The 24,424-nt window shown below is 38.1% G+C and overlaps 2 protein-coding genes across 9 annotated transcripts in view; both read left to right on the top strand.

Annotated features, from left to right (window-relative positions):
- Positions 1-7,539, top strand: part of Yaf2 (YY1 associated factor 2) — a 71,852-nt gene extending 64,313 nt beyond the window's left edge. For all 6 annotated transcript variants that reach the window (XM_020169775.2, XM_074083145.1, XM_020169770.2 and 3 more), the window contains 2 exons: positions 5,306-5,458; positions 6,183-7,539. In XM_020169775.2, coding sequence (XP_020025364.1) covers positions 5,306-5,458; positions 6,183-6,420 — 391 coding nt within the window. In that variant the 3' untranslated portion in view covers positions 6,421-7,539. The remainder of the gene's footprint in view (positions 1-5,305; positions 5,459-6,182) is intronic.
- Positions 7,540-16,493: 8,954 nt separating this feature from the next.
- Gxylt1 (glucoside xylosyltransferase 1) overlaps positions 16,494-24,424 on the top strand; it is a 60,020-nt gene continuing 52,089 nt past the window's right edge. Inside the window, exon 1 of one of the 3 annotated variants that reach the window (XM_074083142.1) lies at positions 16,494-16,779. In XM_074083142.1, coding sequence (XP_073939243.1) covers positions 16,574-16,779 — 206 coding nt within the window. In that variant the 5' untranslated portion in view covers positions 16,494-16,573. The remainder of the gene's footprint in view (positions 16,780-24,424) is intronic. The other 2 variants (XM_074083141.1, XM_074083143.1) reach the window with 2 other exon arrangements.

Raw genomic sequence — 24,424 nt, 5'->3', positions numbered from 1 at the left:
GGGAAGAACTTATAAATTTCACGTCAGGTTGACATATATTGGCCTCCCACCCACATGAAAGGTAAGATGGCTCCTAAAACTATTTTGTTCTAGTGGATAGTAGTTATCTATTAACTGGTTCTAGAAATGTTCCCCTTTTTCTTTATGGCAGTAAGTCAGCAGACCTAAGTCTATTTGAGGGTGTATTACAGATACATACAGATCCCCAAATTTGTGAATAGTGTATCTCACAAGTTACCCCTTAATTATTGACATAAATAAGTAGGAGAAAGAGTACTACATTTGGGCTATGACCTTTCTGTGCACATCAACTCCTTATCACAGAACCTTTGACATTACTAGAGTACAGTCAGCACCACAAATGATAAACCCCTGAACAAATAAAAAAGGTAGTTTATAAATGAAATCTTGTCTTTTCTTTTTGTCTTTTTTGAGTTAACTCTTAACTCTAAAATTCCCTACTCCCTTCCTTCTGTTTCTCAACAAATAGAATGGGGATGATAAACTGTAAGATCCCTGGAAATGAAAGGACTTTCTTTTTAATAGGGCACAGTGGCAGCTATTTTCCTGCTACCTTCCATGTAGAATTTTTCAAGTTCATTCAGTTGCTAAACAGCAGCAAACTATTTTAGTAATTTACACACACATACCCTTTCCCCCTCCACCCTTCTGTCTAATCTTCTTTTCTCCCAGAGTTGAACTATATTAAGCAGTCCTAGAATTGAGGAGCAGTTTAAGTGAAAATTAACCCTTATCATTAAAACAAGAATAAAAAATGGAATAGTTGTATAGTATCCATTTAGGAAAGCCTAAAATGAAAAGAGATATAATTACCGAGGAACAGAAAAGAATAATATTTTACTCCTTTTATTGAGGGTTCTTTATCCTCCTATGTCCAGGTACATAGCAGAATATTATTCTGAACTATCATCAGATTGACTGTGTCCCTTCCATTCCAGTCTGACTAGGCTATAGTTACAGCTCCATATATTACTGCATTTCTAGTTTGATGTGGTTGTTTTCCAGCTTGTGTCCTTGTTCCAGTCCCTCCCCTAACTAATTCAACTAATTATTCTTTCTGTGTTGGTTTTGCCTCCTAGGGAGAGAGTATATTACTGAATATCTTATTCTTACCAATGAGAGTATTATTAGTACATTAGGAGAATGCTCAATTCACAACTCATTTTAAATTATTTAAGGGCTGGAGATGTGGCTCAAGTGGTAGAGCACCTGCTTAGCAAGCACAAGACCCTGAGTTCAAAATCCCAGCATCACCAAAGAAAAACTATTTAACTCAACCTCATGGTTTTATGAAGCAAATCATGCTTTGCTAATATTTACTTTTTTACTATACTTCTATTTTCACATTGATAGGTCATTAAAAAAAGGAAAAATTATTCAGGAGAAGGAAAAAGTCTGTTAACAAAAAAAGACTTGGTAGCAGCTGTGTTGTAAGATTTGTGAATTGGGGAATTAGGATTACTCACTTCTTCCATGAAAGTGGAAATGAGATGTTGAGGAAGAGTATCACAGCAGAAGGTGCTGGCTCAGACACTAATGCTAGAGGAGTAAGGGATTGATGCCATGCTTGTAAAATACTCTGTACTCATCAACATACTCAACAGCGTAACAGCTGAATTCTTGAAAATCTGCATGGTAGGTACTTAGATCATTGGTGAAGCCAGAAAAACCCTAGAAAACTTACAACTTTATTTAAAAGCAGCACTAAATAAAGTGAATAAGTTTTATAAATCTTGTTAATAATAGCTACTAAATAACTTCACTTTATTGATTGCTAGAAACTTTAGAATTTCTACTCTGTTCAAAAGAAAAGGTTTTTCTTAATGTTTGCAACTTTATTTTAATTCAATACACTTTGTAAATCATTTGCATTTTTTTATATGCCTGTTGTAAAGCTTTTTCCTTTTTTGCTCAGTAATGGAGTTGGAACTCAGGCCCTTTGCTTCCTAGGTAGGCACTATAACACTTAAGCCACACTCCCACACTTCCTATTTTTTTGGCAGGGGGACTGGGGTTTGAACATACGGCTTTGTGTTTCAAAGCAGGCACTCTACCACTTGAGCCACATCTCCAGTCTATTTTTGGTCTGGTTATTTTGGAGGTGGAGTCTCTTGACTCCACACCTTGTTTGCTGGAGCTGGCCTTGAACTATGATCCTTCCAATCTCAGTTTCCCAAGTAGCTAAGATTATAGGTATGAGCTACCAGTACCCTGTCAATTTGCATTAAATTTTGAGGTGAAAGGAATGACAATACAAAGTGTACAAAAAATGAAGTTGACAAAGTCATAATATTATGAAGAGACTGAGATTTGTAATAATTTGTGAGACAAAATGATGACAAACTACTCAGTTCCATTTTTAGTTTTGGACTAACTCAAATTTAAGTGACTCACTGTTCACTAGGCACTAGCATAAAAAGACTTTTTATCAGCCTTGTCACACTCTTAAGTTTACTTGCTCTTTCCATATGCCAGTATCACAAATTTTTTCTACATAACTTTTTCATTGCTTGTTTAGTTCTGTGTAGTAAGTGCCTGATCCTGGCCAATGAGTAGGCTTAAAGGCAGCACCTCCCCCCCCTTTTTTTTTAATGCACGTAAGGTGATAGATGTGCCAGTTACCCTTAACTGATCATTACATGTATACGTATATTGAAATGTCACCCTATACCATTTAAGCATGTGCAATTATAAATAAATATTTTTAAGTAAACATGTTTCTTCCTCATTAAACCTTTATTTTGTTTTTCACTCATTCTTTAACATTCATTCAAACCACGATCCTCCTGATCTCTGCCTCCTAGGTAGCTAGGATTACAGGTGTGAGCCACCACCACCTGGTTTAACATTCATTCTTTATGTATCTAGTATTTTTTTTCAGTACTGTACTAGGCAGTAGGCATACAGCGATGCATAAAGATACTTCCCTTTTCTTATAGAGCATATAGCCTCGAAGAGGAATAATAATTAACATTACAACCTCCTCCCTAACACTTCATATGTTACTTAATTTTTTTACATAGCACTTACCTACATCCAAAATTCTGTGCTTATTATTTGTTTTAGCTTTGTTTGATCCCACTGTCTTAATCTATTTGGGTTTCTATAACAAAATACCATAGACAGGGTTATTTTTCACAGTTTTGGAGGCAGGAAAGTCTGAGATCAAAGTACTGACACATTCTGTGTCCAGTGAGGGGTCACTGGTTCATAAATGGTACCTCTTGCTATGTTCTCACTTGGTGTAAGGGGCATTAATTCCACCCATGAGGGCTCATGACCTAGTCACCTCCCTACTTCCTGAGTCTTACCACGTTGGTGATTAGGTTTCAACATAAGAATTTGAGCTGGGGAGAGGGGCACATTGAGAACACATCTACAGCCTACAGAATGTTAGCTATGTGAGGGCAAGGAGTTTTGTGTGTTTTGCTTAAAGAATGTTTGTTGGTTCAGAAGTGAGGAGGGCACATCTAGTCAGTTACCTTGTGATCTTTGTTCTGCTTCAGCATGTTTTAGCTATACTGCTACATCCTTATTTTAGGCATTTAAAAAAATTATTTTTGCATTTCTGCCTTATCAATTAAAGTAGGTTCCAAGCAATTCTCCTGCTTGTTGCACATTTCTGTTTCAGATGAATATCAACACTCTTTATAAAATTTAGGTCTCAATTTCTCTAGTGACTTGCCATCCTTAAGGTAAACCATACTCCTTATCTTTTCACTTTTGGGTACTGTCCACCCTTTTTCATTTCTTTGCTGCTCCCTGCTCTCCATCTCAAACTTGATGCTACAGTAGTACTAGGAGTCACCAAATATATTGTACTTCTTCAAGCTTCTTTTCTGGTGTCTCTAGACCAGAGACATCAGCATAACTTGCAAACTAGTCAGAAATACAAATTCTTGGGCTCCATCCTGAAGCCTACAGAATCACAAACTGTGGTGTAGGACTTAGCAAGGTGTGCAAACTTTCCAGGAGATTCTGCTGTACCTTAAATTTGAGAACCATTGCTTTAATCCTTTTTAAAGTTAACTTCCTTAAGTCCAGCCATTAATTACCATACTTTTCAGCATCCATTTTATTTATATAACTCTCAATTTAGATCTCTGAGCCTGATTCCTTTCAATCCTATTTTTAAAATTATTTATTGGACATCTGTCCTGGCTATCCTTCCAGTGCTTCACTCTATGTAGGCTCTAAACAAAATTCATGATCCATCTCCCGAAATCTGCTTTACATACTGTTTTCCATTTCCTCCCAGCCTTGTAGCTGCGATTGTTCAATTGTGCAATATTTTCCATTTTCTATTTTATCTTGCTGTAAAGGAACAAAACAACAGATTTTTTTTTAAAAACCTAAAATCTGCTATCCAAAATAGGATGATTTTAATGAAGTTACCATTATTTGTAGACCATCTGTTAAAATACATTTTTCTCTTATTCTCCTTTATTGCTTCCCTTCCTGCTTTCCCTCTCCTTACATTTCTTTCTCTTAAAAACTTAGAGACTACGTTGAATCTTGACCTCAGTTGCCCAATTTCTGTCATAAAGTTGGAGGGGTCCTTGAGCCAGGGCTACCAGCGTGATAACTTACACTAGTGCCAAAGGGGAAACCAGGCAACATTTAGGATATCCCTGTAAAAGTCCTACTTTCAAAATTAGTAAGTAGATAATCTCAAAGGACTGAACAGATTTCCTAAGTCAAAAATGTACAGTGAGATTTCTGCTAGAGACATAAGGAATTCCAAAGATGTGAGTAAGACATTTTGACACTCAATTTTAAGTATCTATTAAATGAATAAATTAAAGCTTTTAAAGGAAAGAACAAACAGCTTTGCCATAGAGATTTAGATATATCCTTCTCTGAAGGAGAAAGGATAAATTAAAATACTGTTTCAGAGGCTGGGGGTATAGCTTAGTGGAAGAGCTCATGCTTTGCCCCTGCAAGGACCTGGGCTTAATCTCCAGCACCAATAAAATACTATTTCAGTATAAAGTTTCTAGTTTAATTTTTAAAATTCATGTTTACTTACATGTGTGCCTTCCTGTTTTCTTTGATACACATTTTAAATGTCAAGTTACTTTATATGTTGTATTCTAATGGTTTGACCATTTATCTTGCACTATAAATTTTAACTGGTTATAGTTCTATTTTTGTTGAACAGGAAAGATAATTTATGTTTTACATATGAAAATCATAATATATATTCTCATAACATGAAGTATTCGTTCATAAAAACATATTTTAATGTTATAATTAAAAACCTTTCTTTTTAACATGCACACAGGAAACCTCGACCTGTCTCCCAGTTGGTTGCACAGCAGGTTACTCAGCAGTTTGTGCCCCCTACACAATCAAAGAAAGAGAAAAAAGATAAAGTAGAAAAAGAAAAAAGTGAAAAGGAAACAACTAGCAAAAAGAACAGTCATAAGAAAACCAGGTAAATTTGAAGAGTGTTTTATGGCATTTTTGAAATAATAAAATTAACCATTTAATATTCTTTTTTAATATTTATATTCTTACATATACAGTGAAAGTAAAATATTTCATCTCTTTATTATAAAGTATCATGAAAGTTCCCCTGAGTTCGAAAGGTATACTGACAAACCAAAGGTCAACAAATAAAAGCTTAAATGTAAGGATGCTTTTTTCCTTTTACTGGGTTTTTAAAAGACAGTTGTATCTGTTCTTTTTCCTTCAAAAAGCATCCAGGAAAGCATTTTTCAAAATATTGAACTGATAATTGCATGGGCTTTGACCAATTGAAATGGTTCTGGGTCCACTCAAAACAGTCAGTGCCCATCAGTGGAGTGAGAGCTCTTGCATTCAGCCTGACCTTAGCTTTCATCAGCTTTCTCTGTGGTGCAGCTGTCTCCTTGTTGTGCTAAAACATTTGTCTCAATAAAACTAATAATCTGCCTGCTAATTGTAGTATAAATTTAATGTATAATTAAGGAACTACTTCTAGGCAGTCAAGTTTTTTGGCACATTGAAGGTTCATAAATGATTACTTTTATTACTGTTAATGATTTGAAACATTTAATATTTTTGTGACTTTACATATACATTAATTTTGTGACTTTTGCCTAATATATTACTTAGTATTACTCAGAAATTTGGTAGGGGAAAAGCTAGTTTAAAAATTCATCATTTTTTGTGTTTAGGCCAAGATTAAAAAATGTGGATCGGAGTAGTGCTCAGCATTTGGAAGTTACCGTTGGAGATCTAACAGTCATTATTACAGACTTTAAGGAGAAAACAAAGTCACCGCCTGCATGTAGTGCTGCTTCTGCAGATCAACACAGTCAGAGCGGCTCCAGCTCTGATAACACAGAGAGAGGAATGTCCAGATCATCTTCCCCCAGAGGAGAAGCCTCATCATTGAATGGAGAATCTCATTAAAGATGATTTTCTTCAGTTTCTTAGTCACTTCTCTCCTACCATGCAGATATACAGATTATGCCAACAAATACCACATTTTCATGACAAACACATCTGTGCACAATCCATAATTTGAGTTTTACGTAAGGTAAAAATCTGTCAGAATTTATTAGATTTTATTGCAGTTTATGCCTACCAAACAGATTTAACATTTTGGTCTCTGAAGTTACGTGCCATGAAAATGTGGTTGAATTATTCATTACGCAGTGTTATTGGTAAGTCTATTTTCACTTTTAGTTTAGTGAATTCTAACACATAATTCTTGAATTCTCTACTATTGGCATGTAACAAGTTTAAATTTTTTGTTACATAGTGCAAGCTGCCTAAATATGTATTATTTGAGAATTGTGAAACAAATAGTTATATGTATACAAGTCAAAGATCAACTTAATCAACTATTGCTGCAACAGGATTTTCATAATGGTTATCCTCTTAAATACACCTGCTGGTACTTGGTGTGGTTAAATAGAAAAGTTGTTATTAAATAAAGAATTTGTATGAACATTTTCCAATGTTTTTGACACATTTCACTAAATTATTGTTTCTGATTTTATCCATTTTTGCTTGTTTGCTTATTTTTCAAAACATTCATTTATTGTAATGTTTGCTAGAAGACTAGTAAACAATAAAACATTGATTACTTAGCTTTTAATTCAGGTTTAGTGCTATTGTCTTTGAACACTGGTATTTTCTGTATTATATAAAACATTAAAATTCAAATAATTATAATCACTTGGCAAAAATAGAAAAGAAACTTGCCATATTTTAAAAGCTGCAATTTTGGAAAAGCTTTAACGTAAATAATAGTTTTATCACTGTTTCCTTGTTCTAAACTTATCCAGGGTCATAGACTTATGAGTCTAATTAATACAGAAATGGGAACTGTTGCTCAGAACTTGGAAATAACTAATCTTAAGTCAGTTTAATTGGCCTCTAAGTACAACAATTCTTATGAAAACCATAGTACCCTGTTTTCACACACACTGCCAATTTATGCATTTATCCATATTCGGAAATAAAGTATTTACAGCCCCGCTCACTAATATGTACAATTACCAATAAAATATTTTTATGACTACAGATTTTGCATTTTTGTTTACAATTAAAATGTGTTATGTTGTATTTAAAAATCCAACTTGGAACCACACAGTAATTCTTAAATTCTCCTGGGGTCTCCTGCTTTCTGTTTGCTTAGTATGTATCCACCCATAGGAGACTTTTGAAATGTAAATCAATTTGAAAAGGTATCTTGGATACAAAATAGCACATAAAAGACATCATGATATCATTTGAAGAAAAAAAAGACTGTAGACCCTGACACTTGTATTTGGTGGTTTCTTGTGATAATGTAATTTCTGTTTAATTGCAGTACTTTTTACGGGCGCAGTGGTACTGTCTTTTGTTAGATGCTAGTTGTGAAATACAGTTAATTGCATACAGTAAAAGTCTGTGATTAAAACATTCATATACCTCATCCTTTAGTGTTGTTAAATGAAAAATCAAAATTTGTGTTTACTATAAGATACTTTTAATAGGATACCAAGTAACTGGTTATGTTCTTTTTAAAACATGATTTTTTTTTGGTCTTTACCTCTGTTTTTCATGTTTCAAATATTTTATATATTCATTTGAGGGGAACTGCAAGAATTAAAAATAACTGTAATAGGGAAATATTCCAGTTCTTAAATCAAACTGTGGTGTTAAGGCATTACATCATAATCAAGTATTTTCAGGATGTATTTTAAATGGACTGTAGGAGAAAAAAATCTCACAGAAGATGGGATTTTACTTGAGTAGGGCATAGGTGGGAAGATAGTATGACACAGAGATTTCAGAGTGCTAACTGAAACCTTGTGTTTGAATCTCTTATAAACCTCAAGCCTGAGCACATAAATTAACTCAAACCCATTTCCCATCTATAAAACAGGGATAATGATGGTCATATCTTAGCTCATAGGGTTAGGGGAAGGATTAAATGTCAATCTTAATGTCAGTTCCTAACACTTACCTGACACATACTGGTTGTTTAGTAAATGTGAGCCTTTACTGTCATTATAGGTAAAATCTCATTACAAAAATACAAAAAACTTTCTGTAACAAAATAATTTCTATGCCCTCTTGGGTAACGTAAAAGAGTAGGTTACACAGATGTTTGCTTTGGTCCCACAAAGAACATTTTTGCTTTATTAATGAACCTGATGGCGTACACTATGAGGCTGTAGAAATGAACTGAGTTGCCTAGTTTGAAATTTTGTTTTCCTTTTATTAATCACAATTATCTTCACCTGCCTTCATTTCACTCTACCTCAAATATACTTCCACACCAGGAAAACATGCAAATTCTGTAAATATTTGCACCTCATGTTAAAATATGCAAAATGATTCAGAGCCTCAGCTTGGGCTACATTTTTAGCTCTGTTTCATGATTTTACCATGTGGTTTTTAGTGGCGGATTCTTTTAACCAAATTCCGTACACAAAGAATTTGGATGTTTTTCAGAATTTATTATCTTGCTTTAATACAAGTAAGAGTGAAGGTATACATTGAGGCATACAAGAAAGCATATTCTTAAAACTTTTTGTATTATACAATAGAAACTATTAATAACTTAAAGGCTTTATTTTTATCAAATTTATCTAAAATTGTAGTGATTATAATAGACAAAGTGAAAACATTAATGAAGGAAGAAAAACCTCAGCCTTCTTAAGTTGATAGTATATATGTTGACTTTCTTTTAGATAGCAATCCTTGTTGCTTGAAAGACTAATTTTGGTATATTACATGCATTAATGGCAAATGGTCTAGTTGTAGCTTCTGCTGAGGCCTCCTTTTACTTTCTTAGTCTGCAACTTACCTTTTCTTTTCTGAAGGACCTAGTGTAGGAACTAGTAAGCCACTGATAGAAATTTCTGTACTGTATTTTGAGAATTAAGTGGAAAAAAAAATGTGTGTAAGGAGAGGCTAACAGTAAAATAATGCTTTGACTTCTTAGTACCCCTTCCCACCTCCGGCACCTTGAGTTGTCTGGAACAAAAAATGTAGAAAAGTTGAAGTGCAGAAAAGTCATCAGTGACAAAAATAGCTGAGTGAAATCAAAAGTCAGTGACAGAGAACACAGGATGTGACTGATCATTTAAGCAAAAGGAAAAGAATATCTTCACTGGCTATTAAGGATGATGAAAAATAAGCCCCATTAATATCAAAAGCAAGGAAAGTCAGGAGTAGAAGAAAGAAAGTGAAGGGGAAAGGGAAAAAGAAAGGCAGCAGAAGTGGCAAGGGGCACTACGATGTAATCTGGGTAATGGAGAATCACTATGAAGGGAGAGAACACAGAATTTATAGCGTATCAGTCTTTGAGGATGTTTTAGTGACATGCTATGATAAATCCTTTTCATAATGACTCAGTCATTAAAATTGAGTACTTAAATTGTTTACTAGGGCAGTAATGTGCATAATACACTAGAATGTTTTTTCATCAAAAACCAATTCACCGTTAAGAAGCTCTAAGAGAAGTTTACCACGAATTACATACTTTTCTGAGCACACATTTCTACTAGTAGCCTAGGTCATTTAAATACTGTGTTTTAAATGTATTTATTAGACTTTGTGCTTAGTGCAGATCTCTTCCTGCCTTTATAGAATGGGCCAGCTCTGTAGCATGTGAAATGCTTTGATAAGGCCAGATACATGAACAGAAGAATCAGTTAGTGTTCTGGAAGGTTTCAGTGCTCTGGGACATGTTTCACATGCTGTTTTTTTCTTGTCCCATTAGTGGGAGTATTATAGATGATGGTTAACTATCGTACTTTTCAGTGTTTTCCTGATCTAGCTAGTATTATTTAACTCATTGAATACTAAGTATATTTTGGGTGGTGAGCACTGTACATGGGGTTGGTTGCCAAGAGGACAAAGCTATGGAACTGAAATCTTGGAGAAAGCTAACTGAGTGCCACCACCGAAACAGTAAAACTATGTAGACAATACAGAAATAGAGATCATACTTGCCACCCTTTTCTTTCTAGAAAATTCACCCTGACTGAAGTATCCACTGCAAATCCACATTGAAAGTGTTGGGCCCTCATTTTGAGGTCTGATAAAAAAAAGTTGGGTATGACCAGTATCTTCAGCCAGCTACCATTTATTACTTCAGCTTGAAATTTCAAAAGTTTAAGATTTTAGCCATTAATTTGAGATAACTCATCATCTCCTACTTTTTAAAAGTTAAGACAGCTGAATGAGGTCTGCCATTCCTTTCTCATGAAGGGGTTGAAGAAAGATGTATCACTGTCCAAATGATAAATTTTACTCAGACATAATTCCAGGAGAGCTGTACTGTATCAATCTGACCTGTTTTTATGAACAATGATACATTAATTGATTTTTTTCTCAACTTTTGTTGTAGCTACGAGGAAAGAAATTTCAGATTAAAACTGGCACAATTTAATAATGTAGGACTCAATGACCTGCTTGTCTATATTCTAACTTCTTATTCTTGATCTATTTGGTTCCAGATTCTGAGTTTGTTTTTTATCCTGTGCTTATAAACTGGCTTAACTCTTGTGTGTAAATAAGACTAGTGATAATTTTTTTAACTGCTTTATTTCAAGGTGTGAAGGTATGTCCCAGTGGGAAATCTGGGGTCAGGGATCCAGTGAAACAGATACTTCCCACTGGAATTCCTGAAGAATTAAAGCAATCTACTGGACTCTTGTAGGTCCTCAGATTACATGTAGGCTTCCACCTGCTGACCTGTGTGGAGAAAGGGCATGTCTTTTACTTTTTCATGAACACTTTTAGCAACGAAATTCAGAAACTAAGCTGGAAACCAAGATATAAGTTAGACTGAACATGTCATTTTTATTGTCACCTTTTAATTCATAATAGCAACAATGAAATGGTCCTGTGTCTACTTTTGGGATCAGCAAAAATAGGAAGAGTTGGGAGACTGTAAAAGTAGCTTGAGAGAAGACAACTAAAGGACATCCTAGATGGTGAACACATCTTTATAAGAGGAAGTAGGCTGAGTTCCCAAAATAGCAGAGATCTAGCCTTAGGCTCAAGAGGTAGTCTTAATAGAATATAAAAAAGCTTATTTCTAGCACAGAAGAAAAATAAACACTCTGAGGGACACTCAGGAAAAAAAAAATCATTTTTGGGTTTTTGAGACAGTCTCACTATGGAGGCCAGACTGATTTCAAACTTGTATTGCTCTTGCCTCAGCCTCTTGGGTGCTGGGATTACAGGTGTGAACCACCACACCTAGCTAAGAATCATTTTAATACATTTCTATTAAACTATAGAAATGTAAGAATAAAAGAAACCAAACATAAGACTGCCCAGTGATGTTATTTCTGTGTAGAAAAAGGTAATAAGAATTCTGAATTTCGTTTTCAGCTAAATTCTGGACTTTGGAAATGTGATGTTATCACAATTCTTACTATTTTCAGCCTTCAATTTTTGAGGAACCTGTGTCAGGAGAGCCTTGTTAATTTGGTCAATACTGTAATTATGAGCCCTGATTTATGCTTTGTTCATGGGCTAAACAAATTTTTAAAAAATAATAGATTATGGGGAGGGTGAGTGTTTGCCTAGCATGCAAAAGGACCTGGGTTCAATTCCCAGCACCCCTCCCCCCACAAAAAAAAATGATTTCTAAAGACTGACCCTGGGTGAGGTATGAGATGTCTATAGGGTGGGTGTTCCTTGTTCTTTCCCCACCTGGCCAGCTCCCTTTATCTGTCCCTTTCTTATAGCTGGAAATGAAAGCCAAGCTACATTTTCAGGTCATACAGGAGCATAAGACATCCCTTCATTGGTTTTCCACTGTCTTCCCCCAACCCCATACAGGGTCTTACTATGAAGCCAAGGTTTGCCTCAAACTTGAGACCTTCTTGCCTCTGCTAAGGGCTGGGCACCACCATGCTTGGCTTTCCACTGCCTCATTTTCTAGCACTGGGGCCTATAGCTAAAAGGTTTTTTTTTTTTTTTTTTTTTAGCCAATGAAGAGAATCATTTCACTCTTTCCTCCTAATCCTGGTTATACTCTTTTTCCCACATTTACTAGTCTGAACAGACACTTTTAACGACATAACTTTTTGTTTAACAGAATTATTTTCCAATTTTTCCTCCAGTCCAACAAAGTCTCTAGGAATTGGACTGTGGAAAAAGAAGAAATACAGTATAAGCCAAATAGAGGTGAGAATAAATTTCACTTTTTGTCTGAGTTTCTGATTCTTTGTGCTCTGCAACTAACTTGACACTCTGTAAAGTTTGTTTTAACCTCCGAGACCAGTCCGATGAGATTTTCACATAACATGGATTCCTTTCTGCTTTCCCTTCTAATCACTATCACTCAATGTAGATTTTTTTTTTTTTTTTTTTTTGCTTTTAATGTTGGAGTTCTTGGTCAGACTTGAAAACACTTTTTAACAAAAGTCATTGGCAGCCTCTAAGTTATTCTTGGTGACCTTCATATCCTTCTGGCCAAACTTGAGACCAGAGGGCATATTAAAAAGAAATCACCTGAATGTAGATTTATTTACTCACAGTGAGGTAACATGGTACAATGGGGAAATGACACGCACTCTGGATTTTCCAAGATTCTCAAATTGTGATCATTATTAACTGTGTAACGGGTTAATGAACCTCTCTGAATTTCAGTTCTTTGAGACAAGATCTTGTCTGGAACTTGACATCCTCCTGCCTTTAGCCTCCAGTGCTGGAATTACAAGTGTGCACTTTGTTTTTTAAAACAACAAAATATCTTAATGTATAGGTTTTTTTTTTTTTTGAATTTTCCTGTAAAAAGGAATAGAATTTAGCTTTTCCCATAAGATTTTTTTGTTTTTGCTTTTTGAGATAGGGTCTTGATACGTAGCCCAGGCTGGCATCTGACTAGAGGTCCTTCTGCATCTGCCCTCTGAGTGCTGGGATTAGGGAAGCGAGCACCACTGCCCTTGGCTGGGACTTTTTTTTAAATCAAAAACTCATGTTGGGGTGTGGCTCAAGTGGTACAGCACCTGCCTAGCATGCACTCTACCTAGCAAAGGCCCTGGGTTCAAATCCCAGTACTTTCAAAAATAAAAAGAATAAAAAACTCAGAGGTAGGAAGGAAATGCTAAGCAGGACTCCAAATCTACTCTAGAGTGATTTAAGAAAGCCATTTAAAAAACCCCTCCATTATATGTCCAACATGTAATTTATAAAAGCAAGGTGAATCCTTTAAACAGAAGCTTTTTGAGATTTGGTTTAATCTTGAATTGGAATTTTCCACATAATAGAGATATGTCTCCTAATTTAAATAACAAATACTGCTACTTTAAAATTTCTTTTTATTCACTTAAATATACCTTTTCATAGGATAAAGGAAGACCAACATGGATTTAGTAATTTAGATATAACCAATAGATTTAGGAATATATATAATATAAATGAAAGAAATACTATGGCATCAAGATATTTAAAATTTTCAATAACTTAAAATTAATTTTAGTGATATAAAAATGTACACATCCTGGAAATGATCTGAGGGAATGTCAGCACAATTCCTTAGACTTTTAAGATGACCACTTGAGATGTATGGGTAATACAAAAACCACTTCTATTTTTATAATGCCTTCTGTACTTTTTCAATAGAATTCCTTTGGTAATTAAAGGATTAAAAGGAACTTAAAGGGACGATGTAGTTCAGAACCTTGATGTCAAGTAAATGAATAATCCCTCTGGATGTGGTCTTTTCCATAGATTGCTGCAGAAACGAAAACTGCCTGGCCCCCTTTTGTGCCATTCCAATATTTTAGCAAACCATGGGTGAAAAAGTTATTAATTTTTACTACATGTAGTTTGCGGGAAAAGAGAACACTTGTTAACCATCTTTTAAACGTTCTTGAGTACTAGCTCTTACTCTAGTTTCTTGGTACCCTTCAACTTTCTCAAAAATTATTTTCATTCTTATCAATGCTTTTAGTCTCTGTGCTTCATTAAGTTTATCTTTATTTCCCTAAGAATTGTAAGGCGTACTGGAAATATTTAGTATTCTCCTTGTTTTTACTGATCTGTCTCCTGGGCAGTACACTCCGTATTTCTGAATACTGTGCATCTGAGCCCCTTGTCTGGCATGTAGAAAATATTCAATAAATGCTTATCGAATGAACAAATGTATGTTTTTATTTTCCTTACACATCTTGATAGCATTCTGGTTTTCAGTTTTTGTCAGGTAAGGCAAGAAATTTAGTCCATATTGGGGAGGAGGCGTTCAGTGCCTTTGCCATGATCAGAGCCAGCACTTCTGCAGCACTTTTGGAGCTACTACTACGTTGTGCAGCATTTCTCCACATTGCTTTTCTTGGCCAAACCCAACGATCCAGATGCAATTTGCACAATTAACAGTGTGATTTTCCTCCACGAACTGTGTGTGTATTTTTAAACCTCACTTTTTGGCAGGGGAGCTGGTTTCTCCAATCTCTCATCTCTGGCCAGTCTCCACTGCAGCCAGAATCTGCTCTCTAAAATGCAAATGTGATCATGTTATTTCCTTACTGAAACACTCTTCAATGGTTTACCATTGTCTGGCAGATTTGAGTTCAAACAACTGGGTATGCCAGGCGAGGCACTCAAATATCTGGCCCCTTCCTTGTCTTATCGCTCAACTTAGTATCCACTCTTGCATTCCCTTAGCTGGCGGTATCAAACTTCTCACAGATGCCTGAACACAAGAGTTTGTTTCATTGATCCATCACACTAGGATTATTTCCCTTACCCAACTCTAGACTCCAGGGCTATCCTCTTGACCACACTCAGAGGTAGAACCAATGGCAATTTTGGGTGTATGTTCCACAGCCTTACGGGTCCATATCCTAATTAATTGTGTCGCCAAGTTGCACGCACTTCCAAGTAAGCACGGTTTCACCCTCGTCCCCACTTGGCTTCCGTATACCCCAAGACACAGTGCTCTATAAAGGTCAGTGAAACAGCGAGGAAGAGGAAGAAGACGCAGGCAAGGAAGGAGAAACTCTTTGGGGAGGATACCAATTGTGCTTTGGATATGCAAATAAGTTTTAAAGAAAATAAAAAATTAGGCAGATTCCCCTCCCTCAATTACAGCATGTTGGGAAGTAAGGGAGGCAAAAAGAAACAGAACTTTAGAAGATAGCTGGCTGGAGTGGCTTGTGCAACATTACAGAAATTTAAGGGCTTGAGGAAGAGTCCCTGCTGAGGAGACTGGCACATAAAGGGGCTTGGCTAAGTGCCTTCTAAGTGCTAGGCGTCTTTCCTTCGTTACACGATTCCATCTTTATAATCACCCTATGACAAGGATTCGCCAGTTTAAAGATGAAGAAACACACTCTGGAATTTAGGTTGCTCAACGATCACAGACTACCATGTTGAAAGACACACACACACACAACATACATTTTTGGCGGGACTAGGATTTGAATTAAGGGCCTCGCGCTTGCAAAACAGATACCCCCCACTGCTTGATTCACACCACAGTCCATTTTCCTCCGTCTATTTTAGAGACAGAATCTCCCCAACTATTTGCCCAGGTTGGCCTCGAACCTTGATTTTACCGATCTCAGCCTACCAAGTATTTAGGATTACAGGCGTGAGCCACCAGCAACCGGCAAGAACCATTATTTGAATTTGGATCAACAGCCTTCTCTGGAGCCCGGCTCCTTTTACCTCACCTCTCAGAGCACAGAACTTTAGGGTTACCGGGCTCCGGGAATACCCAGAACCAGGCAGCCACGCCTGGCGCGCTGAGAACATTCCAAAAGCACCAGACTCCGGCCCCCAACGCGCCGGCGCGTCCGGCCACGTGGGCTTGGGGGCGGGGCGGGACCGGCCTGGGGGCGGGACCTCGGGCGCCCGCGGCGGCGGAGGCGGTATCTTGGCTGCTAGGCGGGATGTGGACCAGCTCCGGGCTCTTAGGCCTCGCTCGCCAGGGTGGTGGGAGGGGCGGGAAGGGGAGGAGAGAGTGGGAGGAGACGGGAGCGGGGCAGGGGCGAAGGAGGAACTTGTTGCTCCCGCGGCTGCGCGGTGTGGTCCCCTCCGCTCCAGTTCGCCCTGGCGGGCGCGGCGACCACAGCAGCGGTGGCGGCGCGGGTCCGGGGCGATGCGGCGCTACCTGCGCGTCGTGGTGCTGTGTCTGGCCTGCGGCTTCTGCTCACTACTGTACGCCTTCAGTCAGCTCGCCGTGTCGGTGGAGGAAGGAGCGGGCGGCGACGGTGGCGGGAAGCCGCAGGCCGCGGTGGCTTCCTGGCTGGCGGGCGGCGGCACGGGAGGCGCTGGCCCCGCGGCGCGTCCCAGCCGGTCGGACAGGTACGGGCCGGTCTGTGTCTTGGCGGCGAGGTCGGGCTGGGGGCGCGAGGGCTCCAGGCTTGGCTTGGCCGGGTCCGGTCGCTCGCGGGCGGGAGCGCGCCTCCCAGTGCTCTCCGGCGGTCCCTCGCCCCCCCCCCGCTCCCTCCCTCCTCTCCCCAGCCCCGCGAGCCGCGCAGCGCCCACCGCTGAGCACGCTCTGCCTTGCCTTCCCTCCCAGTCCTGATGTGGTTGGAAACTGAATCAACTTGCAACTTTGTTAAGATTCCCTGCCCAGTGGGATTCCCTCTCGTTTCCATGGAGTTGAACTTGAGATAGTTAAACATCACGCTGGCGCCTTCGTTTAGCGCCCCCACCCCCAGTGTCTTTAATTTTTGTGTCAACGCTTACAGTTTTCATCAATAGATTAGTTACATCTGGACCTGACATTTGTGCGGGTTGTGAATTTTTCTTTGGAAACAGTCTGTTTTACTCTGAAACATACAGGAAGTTAAGAAAAATGAGCGATACTTAACCCTACTCAAATCTTGTGGGATGGGATGCAGGGTTGTATCTTTCTTGAAAAATCGGTAAATGTAAAGCAGCATAATGATTGAGGTAGGTATGTAGAAATCACTGCCAGATTTGGAATCATGAGATTTAAGTGGAAAAAGAGAGTGTTTTGCAATTTGTTATTAATACTCAAAATCTGGGCGTTTGGCACTGCCCATCAAGATGGGTACGTTTATTTGTGGGCACCCCTGGGAACGACCCCGGGGGTTTGTTTTCTGCTAAGAGCAGATGCTGCGAGGTGGAGAAAGAGAGCGTTGTTGAGGAGGGAGGGACCAGCTATAAAGCTGCTGTCTAACATATTCCGAGAGTTGATGATCATTTCCAGAATCAAAGTGGGGACGTTTGGACACAGGAGCAGCCTCAAAAAAGTGGATTGTCTTTTTTTTTTTCTTTTTTTAACTCTGATTTTATCATAGAGAAATTCCTAGGTTATCAGGACTTTGTTTTTGTGAAAACAGAACTACTTTCAGAGCCAGGCTTTTAACATCTTCCAGTTTTCTGTCCTGGGAGACGCAGTGACTGAAGACTTGAATTTATGGAAGCTAAACTGTTTCTGAGTTTAGTGTTATTGTGATGCCTTTAAAGTTGTCTTTCTTGTATTGAATAGAACTGTAAATAAGCAATATTTTAGTGAAATATTGAATGAAACCAGGCAATTTTTAGTACTGTCTCAGACCCTCAGACCTCCTTCCTTCCTACCTGCCTGCCTTCCTTCCTTCCTTCCTCTCTCACTCCCTCTTTTTTTTTTTTTTTTAAATAGGCTCTCCCTGTGTGTAGCCCAGGTTGGCCTCCAACTCAAGATCTGGAGATACTCCTGCCTCAGGCTCCTTAGTGCTGGTATTACAAGTATGCACCTACACACCTGGCTTGCATCATACTTTTTCAGTGTCATCTTACTTGAAAGATTAGAATTATTCTCTTTCATCTCTGGACTAAGTTTATATCCAGAAGTTCATTGATCAAATCTTACCAAAAAAAAAAGTATTGTTTGTACAGAATGCCATGAAAATAAACACTTGGAAAAAATCCTTCCAACTCCTTAAAGAAAAACTAATTTTTCTTTCTTTTTTTTGGGGGGCACTGGGATTTGAACTCAAGGTCTCACACTTGCTAGGTAGGCAGGTGCTCTTAACTTCGTGAGCCACTCCACTAGCCCTAAACCTTGATTTTTAAGTAAAAAATTTTCTAGTGAAATCTGTTACCAGTTAGTGTATTCTGTTTGCAACCGTTATTGTAAGTCAAGTGTGGTGGTCCAAGTCTGTAATTCCAGCACTCTGGAGGCTGAGGCAGGAGGATCTTGAGTTCAGGCCAGCACAGGCTACATAGCAAGCTCCTATCTCAAAAATCAAGGGCTGGAGCTGCTGGTCAGTGGTAGAGCCCTTGCCTAGCATGCAGAAGACCCTGGATTCAATCCCTAGCACCACAAAAGTGAAAAAAAATGGAATCACTTTTTTAGTAATTAGAAAATGCTTAAGAGTCACAGTGAGGCATTGGTCAGATTGTTACTTCTCTGCGTTAATTTCTTTACCTATAAAATGTGGGAAATACTTTTACAACTTGATGTTTTGATATGCATAAACATTGTGAAATGGTCACCTCCCTCCTTTTCAGATCTGGTTGGGCCACAAGTTACTGTTTCTATTGGGTCCTGTGTACACTAGTTGGTATAGTGAGAATTTAACGACTGGAAAAAATAAGGACTTTGGAATCACAAACTTCACCTTTGCTAGGAACTGGCTGTGCTGACCTGGAACACATTTCCTTATTAATTAGATATATGAGTCTCTGTGATATTAGAGTTTGTGAGAATTGAAATAGCATCTATAGATTGATTATTTTTAAATGGTAAGATTATTCCCTAAGTGTCATGTCTGTCAAAGTACCCTCTCCTCTTAAATTTTTTTCATAATGTATATACCTTATGAAGTTTAAAAGTTTTGTTTTCATTTTGGCTATGTTTTCTTTAGTTTTAGCTTTTATTACCCATAAGAAAACAAATTTTAACTAGAGGCTTTTTTTCCCCCTACCTTTTTTGTACATTTTAATTTTTAGTCCAATTTTCTTTCTTGAAGGGGGTGAGGAGTGTACTGTGTGATGCTCACTTTTTTTTGGAAATGGTTACATAATTGTTTCAGTGCCATTTGTGTATAGTGTGGCCCTTTTCTTCCTGCATATTCATGAAATTAGAGATTTAAGGAAAGAAGTGAAGGTCTGGTTTAGAGCTAGAAATTAATCTTATATTGTCTAGAGACAATGAGAGTTACCCAGGCAGTGACTTTAAATCATGGTGACTTGGCAGTATCAAAGATGGTCTCCTTTAAAATGTCTACAAGCATCTTTGATTCCGCCCAGCCACAGTGCAGGTGCGTAGGCCTTGCAACTCTCCACTCAAACTGCCACATTCTTAGTGTCACTGCCTGCTTTTTTTCCCTGACTCTAAGTTGTATACGGGTGTTAATGAAGCCTCATGGCTATTGGGAATGTTTTCAATGAAAATGCCTTTCTTGGTTTAATTTAATTTAAAATATATAAAAGGTCTTCTGTCAATGTATTTAAGTAAACTTCAAGTTTGGGAAATGTTATTGTAGTGAACATAATTGTTAAATACTTTTTTTTTTTTTTTTTAAAGACAGAGTCTTGTTTTGTTGTTCAGGTCAACCTTGGACTCCCTGACTCAAATGATCCACTTGCTTCACTGTCCCATGTAGCTGGGAATATAGTTGTCTGAGACATCGACAACACTCAGCTTGATGCTTTTTAAAATCTGTCATAAAATATTTCAATTTTTAAGTTTTCAATTACTGAAACACATTTTTTTTGGTCGTACTATGTGTTAAACTCAGGGCCTGACACTTGCTAGGCAGGCACTCTACTATTTGAGCTATGTTCCCCTTTTTGTGTTGGTTATTTTTGAGATAGGGTTTTGCTTTTTATGCCTAGGCAGCCTGGACCACAGTCCTCCTTGCTTCCATGCTTCCGCATGTAGCAAGAATGACAATTTCATGCCTCTGTGCCCAGCCATTGGCTGAAATGGGGTGTTGTGAACTATTTTTGTGCTTGGCTGGCATCGAACCAGATCCTCCTGAACTTGGCCTCCCAGGTAGCTGATATTACAGGCTTGAGCCACCCTGCTCAGCCAAGTACCAAAATTTGGTGAATGCTTATTTGCGATCACTTTGCCCTTTAAAGAACAAACTTTCATCTTGAAATACAGATTCACAGGGAGTTGCAGAGGTACCACATTTATCTTTCACTCACTTTTCCCCAATAATAACTTCTTACAGAACCAAAGCACACTATTACTGTATCTAAAATATATATGTATCAATATAGTACAGTATTACAACCCTAAATGTTCACATTATCCAACCCACAGGCCTTATTTAGATTGTCACCAGTTTTATCACAGGTCTAAATTCATGTAATTGCCTCCATAATCAAGATGGAGACCTGTCTCATCACTACAGAGGTTTCTTGTGTAACTCTTGATCAGTTTGTTATGGTTAGCCACCTAGAACTAAGTGCATTAAGCCTTAGGAAATGAGGAGCCATAGTAAAACTGTTCCAGTTTGATCCACAATTTTGAAAAAGGTTGCATATGTCGACTTCACTGCTTGTGTAGGTTAACGTTTACTGAAGACATACCCACTTAGCTCAGCTTTCTGCTTTGCCCACTGTGATTATTTAGTGGAGTTACTGTTTTGAATGTTACCCAAAAACTGGATAACTACTTTTACTTTTTCACTATTTTTGAACTTTAATTTTTTGGGGGAGAAGGGGGTCTGAAAGTACACTGCTGTCTTGTGTCGTCTTTTCCTAACTTACTTTGTTGTTTATATTAACAGTGGCTGGTATATAATGAGTTCACAGTGTGAACTTCTGCTTTCTATCTTAATCTCCAAAGCTAGTTTTTCATTAATGACAGAGTGGATATTTGGGAGTTAAGAAAGAAAATAATTCCACTTCTTGACAGCAGTACCTCGGTGGTGTTGTTGTTGTTTTTAAATGGTAGATGGCATGTGTATTTTATTAGCATATATATTCTTATTTCCAATAAGTGAAGAAAGAAAACCAGCCTTTCTATAAATTGTGACCATGATTTTGGTCAAGAAATGAACCCAAAACTACTCTTTCTGTCCAAATTCATCTGCAATTTTTTTTTTTTTTTGGTGGTACTAGAGTTTGAACTCAGGGCCTCATACTTGTTAGGCAGTCACTCTACCACTTGAGACACTGCACCCCTTTTTTGTGTTGGGTATTTTCAAGAGAGGATTTCTCAAACTATTTGCCTGGGCTGGCATCGAATGTGGATCCTCTTGATTTCTGCCTCCCAAGTAACTGGAAGTACAGATGTTGAGCCATCAGCTCCCAGCTCTGACTGCAAATTTGATTAACTCTTGTGTGCATTTAATCATTACCACGCAAAGAAACTATCAGATTAGGCAGTGTGTGGTGGCTTGTTCCTGTAATCTTAGCTGCAAGGAAGGGGTAAATAAGAGGATCATGCTCTGAGGTGGCCCTGGAAATAAACAAGAGACCCTATTGAAAATATGAAGCAAAAAAGGGTTGGGCATGTGCTAGTCTGAATAGGGAAGGAAATGAGTAAGGGTAGAGCACCTGCCTAACAAGTGTGAGGCCAGAGTTCAAACCCCAGTACTGCCAAAAAACCTGAGAAAAATAAAACCCTATATCCATTAGCTTTAATTCCACCATTCCACTTTCAACCTCTCTTCCCCCACCAGCAACACAAAACTACTTTCTGTCTTCATAGGTTTGCATGTTCTGGACATTACACATGAATGAGTCACACAAAATAAGGCCCTTTGAGTCTGGCTTTCACTTAGCTAGTGTTTTCAAGATTCATCCTCTGTATTACTGCATTCCTTTTTATGACCAATAATAGTTCATTGAATGGATATGCTTCATTTTGTTTCTTTATTCATTAGTTGATGAACATTTGGGTGGTTTTCTACTATTTGGTTATTATGAATAATGGTGCTATGAATATGCATGTATGTTTTTTTTTGTGAACATAGATGTTTTCTCTGAACAAGTACTTAGGAGTAGAATTAGTGGGACATGATTGTACAATACTGACTATACTATTTGACTTGTGCACTTTATTTAAAAGGGAATTAGGAGTTTTATTATTCTTCACTTCATAACAACTCCAGCCATCTAGGCGGTTTATAGCAACATTTATTTCTTGCACATGTTGCATGCTCATGGCTGTGACTCTGCATTGTATATCTTCCCATGCTGGAACCCAGGCTGAAGAAGCAGTCCTTGCATTGGCTATGACCAGTTTTGTGTAGGGAATGAGTGAGAGTGTAGGTTGAACTTCACAATCCCATTTGGAGCTTCTACTTTGATGGGATGAGATCATGTCTGTTCATATTACTTCAACCAAAGCAAGTCATTTGAATAAGCTACAAGTCAGTGAATCAGGCAGGGCTATATTCTTCTCCCTTTAGAGGCAGACAAGTCACATGGTAATGATTGGTTTGTACAATCCTTTTATACTTAAGGATGTATGAACAATAAAATATAGCCTACTATACAAATAAGTATTGTTGAGTAAGGAGAAGGAAAGGCTAATTGATGTAAGGAGGTCTTTAGGACTCCAGTGAGGAAGATGGGCACGTGGACTGTGCATGGAGTTGGTAGTGAGGCTGAAGGGCTAGCTAAAGGAGGAAACTCTGAATTTATAGTTTCACTAGTCACCTTAGTGGCATCGTTAATTAAGTAGTTATCTGAGAAGGTGAATGAATGGTTCTGCTTCAAATTAAGTTTTTACTGGAAAGGTGTTAAAGAACGAAGTAGACATTGTGGATGTAGGAAAGTGAGTGGATGAACCAAATGATCTAGTCTGAATAAGGAGGGAAATGAGTACAGAATAGGGCTTATTAGGAAGCATGTGGTTGGAGTTCTGGGTAATTTTCCCAGAACTTTAATGGGATACAAGATTAACAGAGACTAGTCTGAGATTACATATTGGAGTTTAGGATTGTAGTTTCAGGTGCTCAAAAGGTCCAAGATACGATCTCTTAACTGAAAGGAAGGAGTAGAAATTACTGGAGGTGAAGTGTTGTGGAACCTGGGTGTTGGGCATGTTTCCCACTTTGCAACAACCAAGATGGCATTTTATCGTTCCCCACTAAATGGTACGATCCATGTTCATTTTACTCACTGCTGTGTTCAGTGTTTGACCTGTGTATGTGGTCACTCAGCAGATTACTTAACTAATTGTACAGATGGGCTACATTGTGTTAGTTACATATGTACAATGTAGTATGATCAAATTTACCCTGTCTATATTACTCTGAGCCCTCCTGTCCTTCCTCCTCCTCCTTTCTAAGTTTTCATTGGGTTTCATTATGCTGTTATTTGCATGTATTTGTGTATATATATATACACACACACAAACATGCATATATATATGTGTACTTTAGTCATTCTCACTCAGATAATTTATTGAATAGGTGGATAGAGGAAAATGGAACTTGGCACTGAGAGGAAGACTGTGAACCAGATGTTAATATTCTTTGATTGTGAGAGGACCCTGTACATTGGTAGATCAGAATGGTATAGCAGTGACCCTGTCACATGACTAGCAATTGGTCTGGCTTTTGGCTGAGAGTCTTAACTTAGGTTGTTGACCTGCATTCTTTCAAAGGATTTCTCCATGTGTCTTGGGCTTTTTTTTTTTTTTCCTTTGTCTTGGGCTTCTTGTAACATGGAGAAGGGGGCTTGGGTGTTCCAAGAAATAAGGCGTGGAAATCTCCATGCTCTTAAGGCAAGGGCCTAAAAATTGACAGTGTCCTATCCTTGTCTCCTTGTCAAAGCAGTGAAAACCCATTTAGGTTTTGAGTGAGGGGAGATAAAACCTACCTACTAATAGAAGTGTCAGAGAATTTGAGACCACCCCAATCCACTCCACTTGGCACTCAGTTTGGCACTTGCAGAAGTGCAGGGGGCTTAGTGCGGCTCAGGGCTTCCCAAGATTTAAACCCATTACTAAGTTGTCCCATGTATTGGTCTAGTTGAATTTTATTCTCCCGTCTATGGCCTTTCCAACTTGGATCAACTTTGTTAA

Source organism: Castor canadensis, chromosome 8 (assembly GCF_047511655.1).
Source record: "Castor canadensis chromosome 8, mCasCan1.hap1v2, whole genome shotgun sequence".
NCBI classification, from domain to species: domain Eukaryota; kingdom Metazoa; phylum Chordata; class Mammalia; order Rodentia; family Castoridae; genus Castor; species Castor canadensis.
Note: the sequence above shows the minus strand (reverse complement) of the source record. Positions and strands in the feature narration are given on the sequence as shown.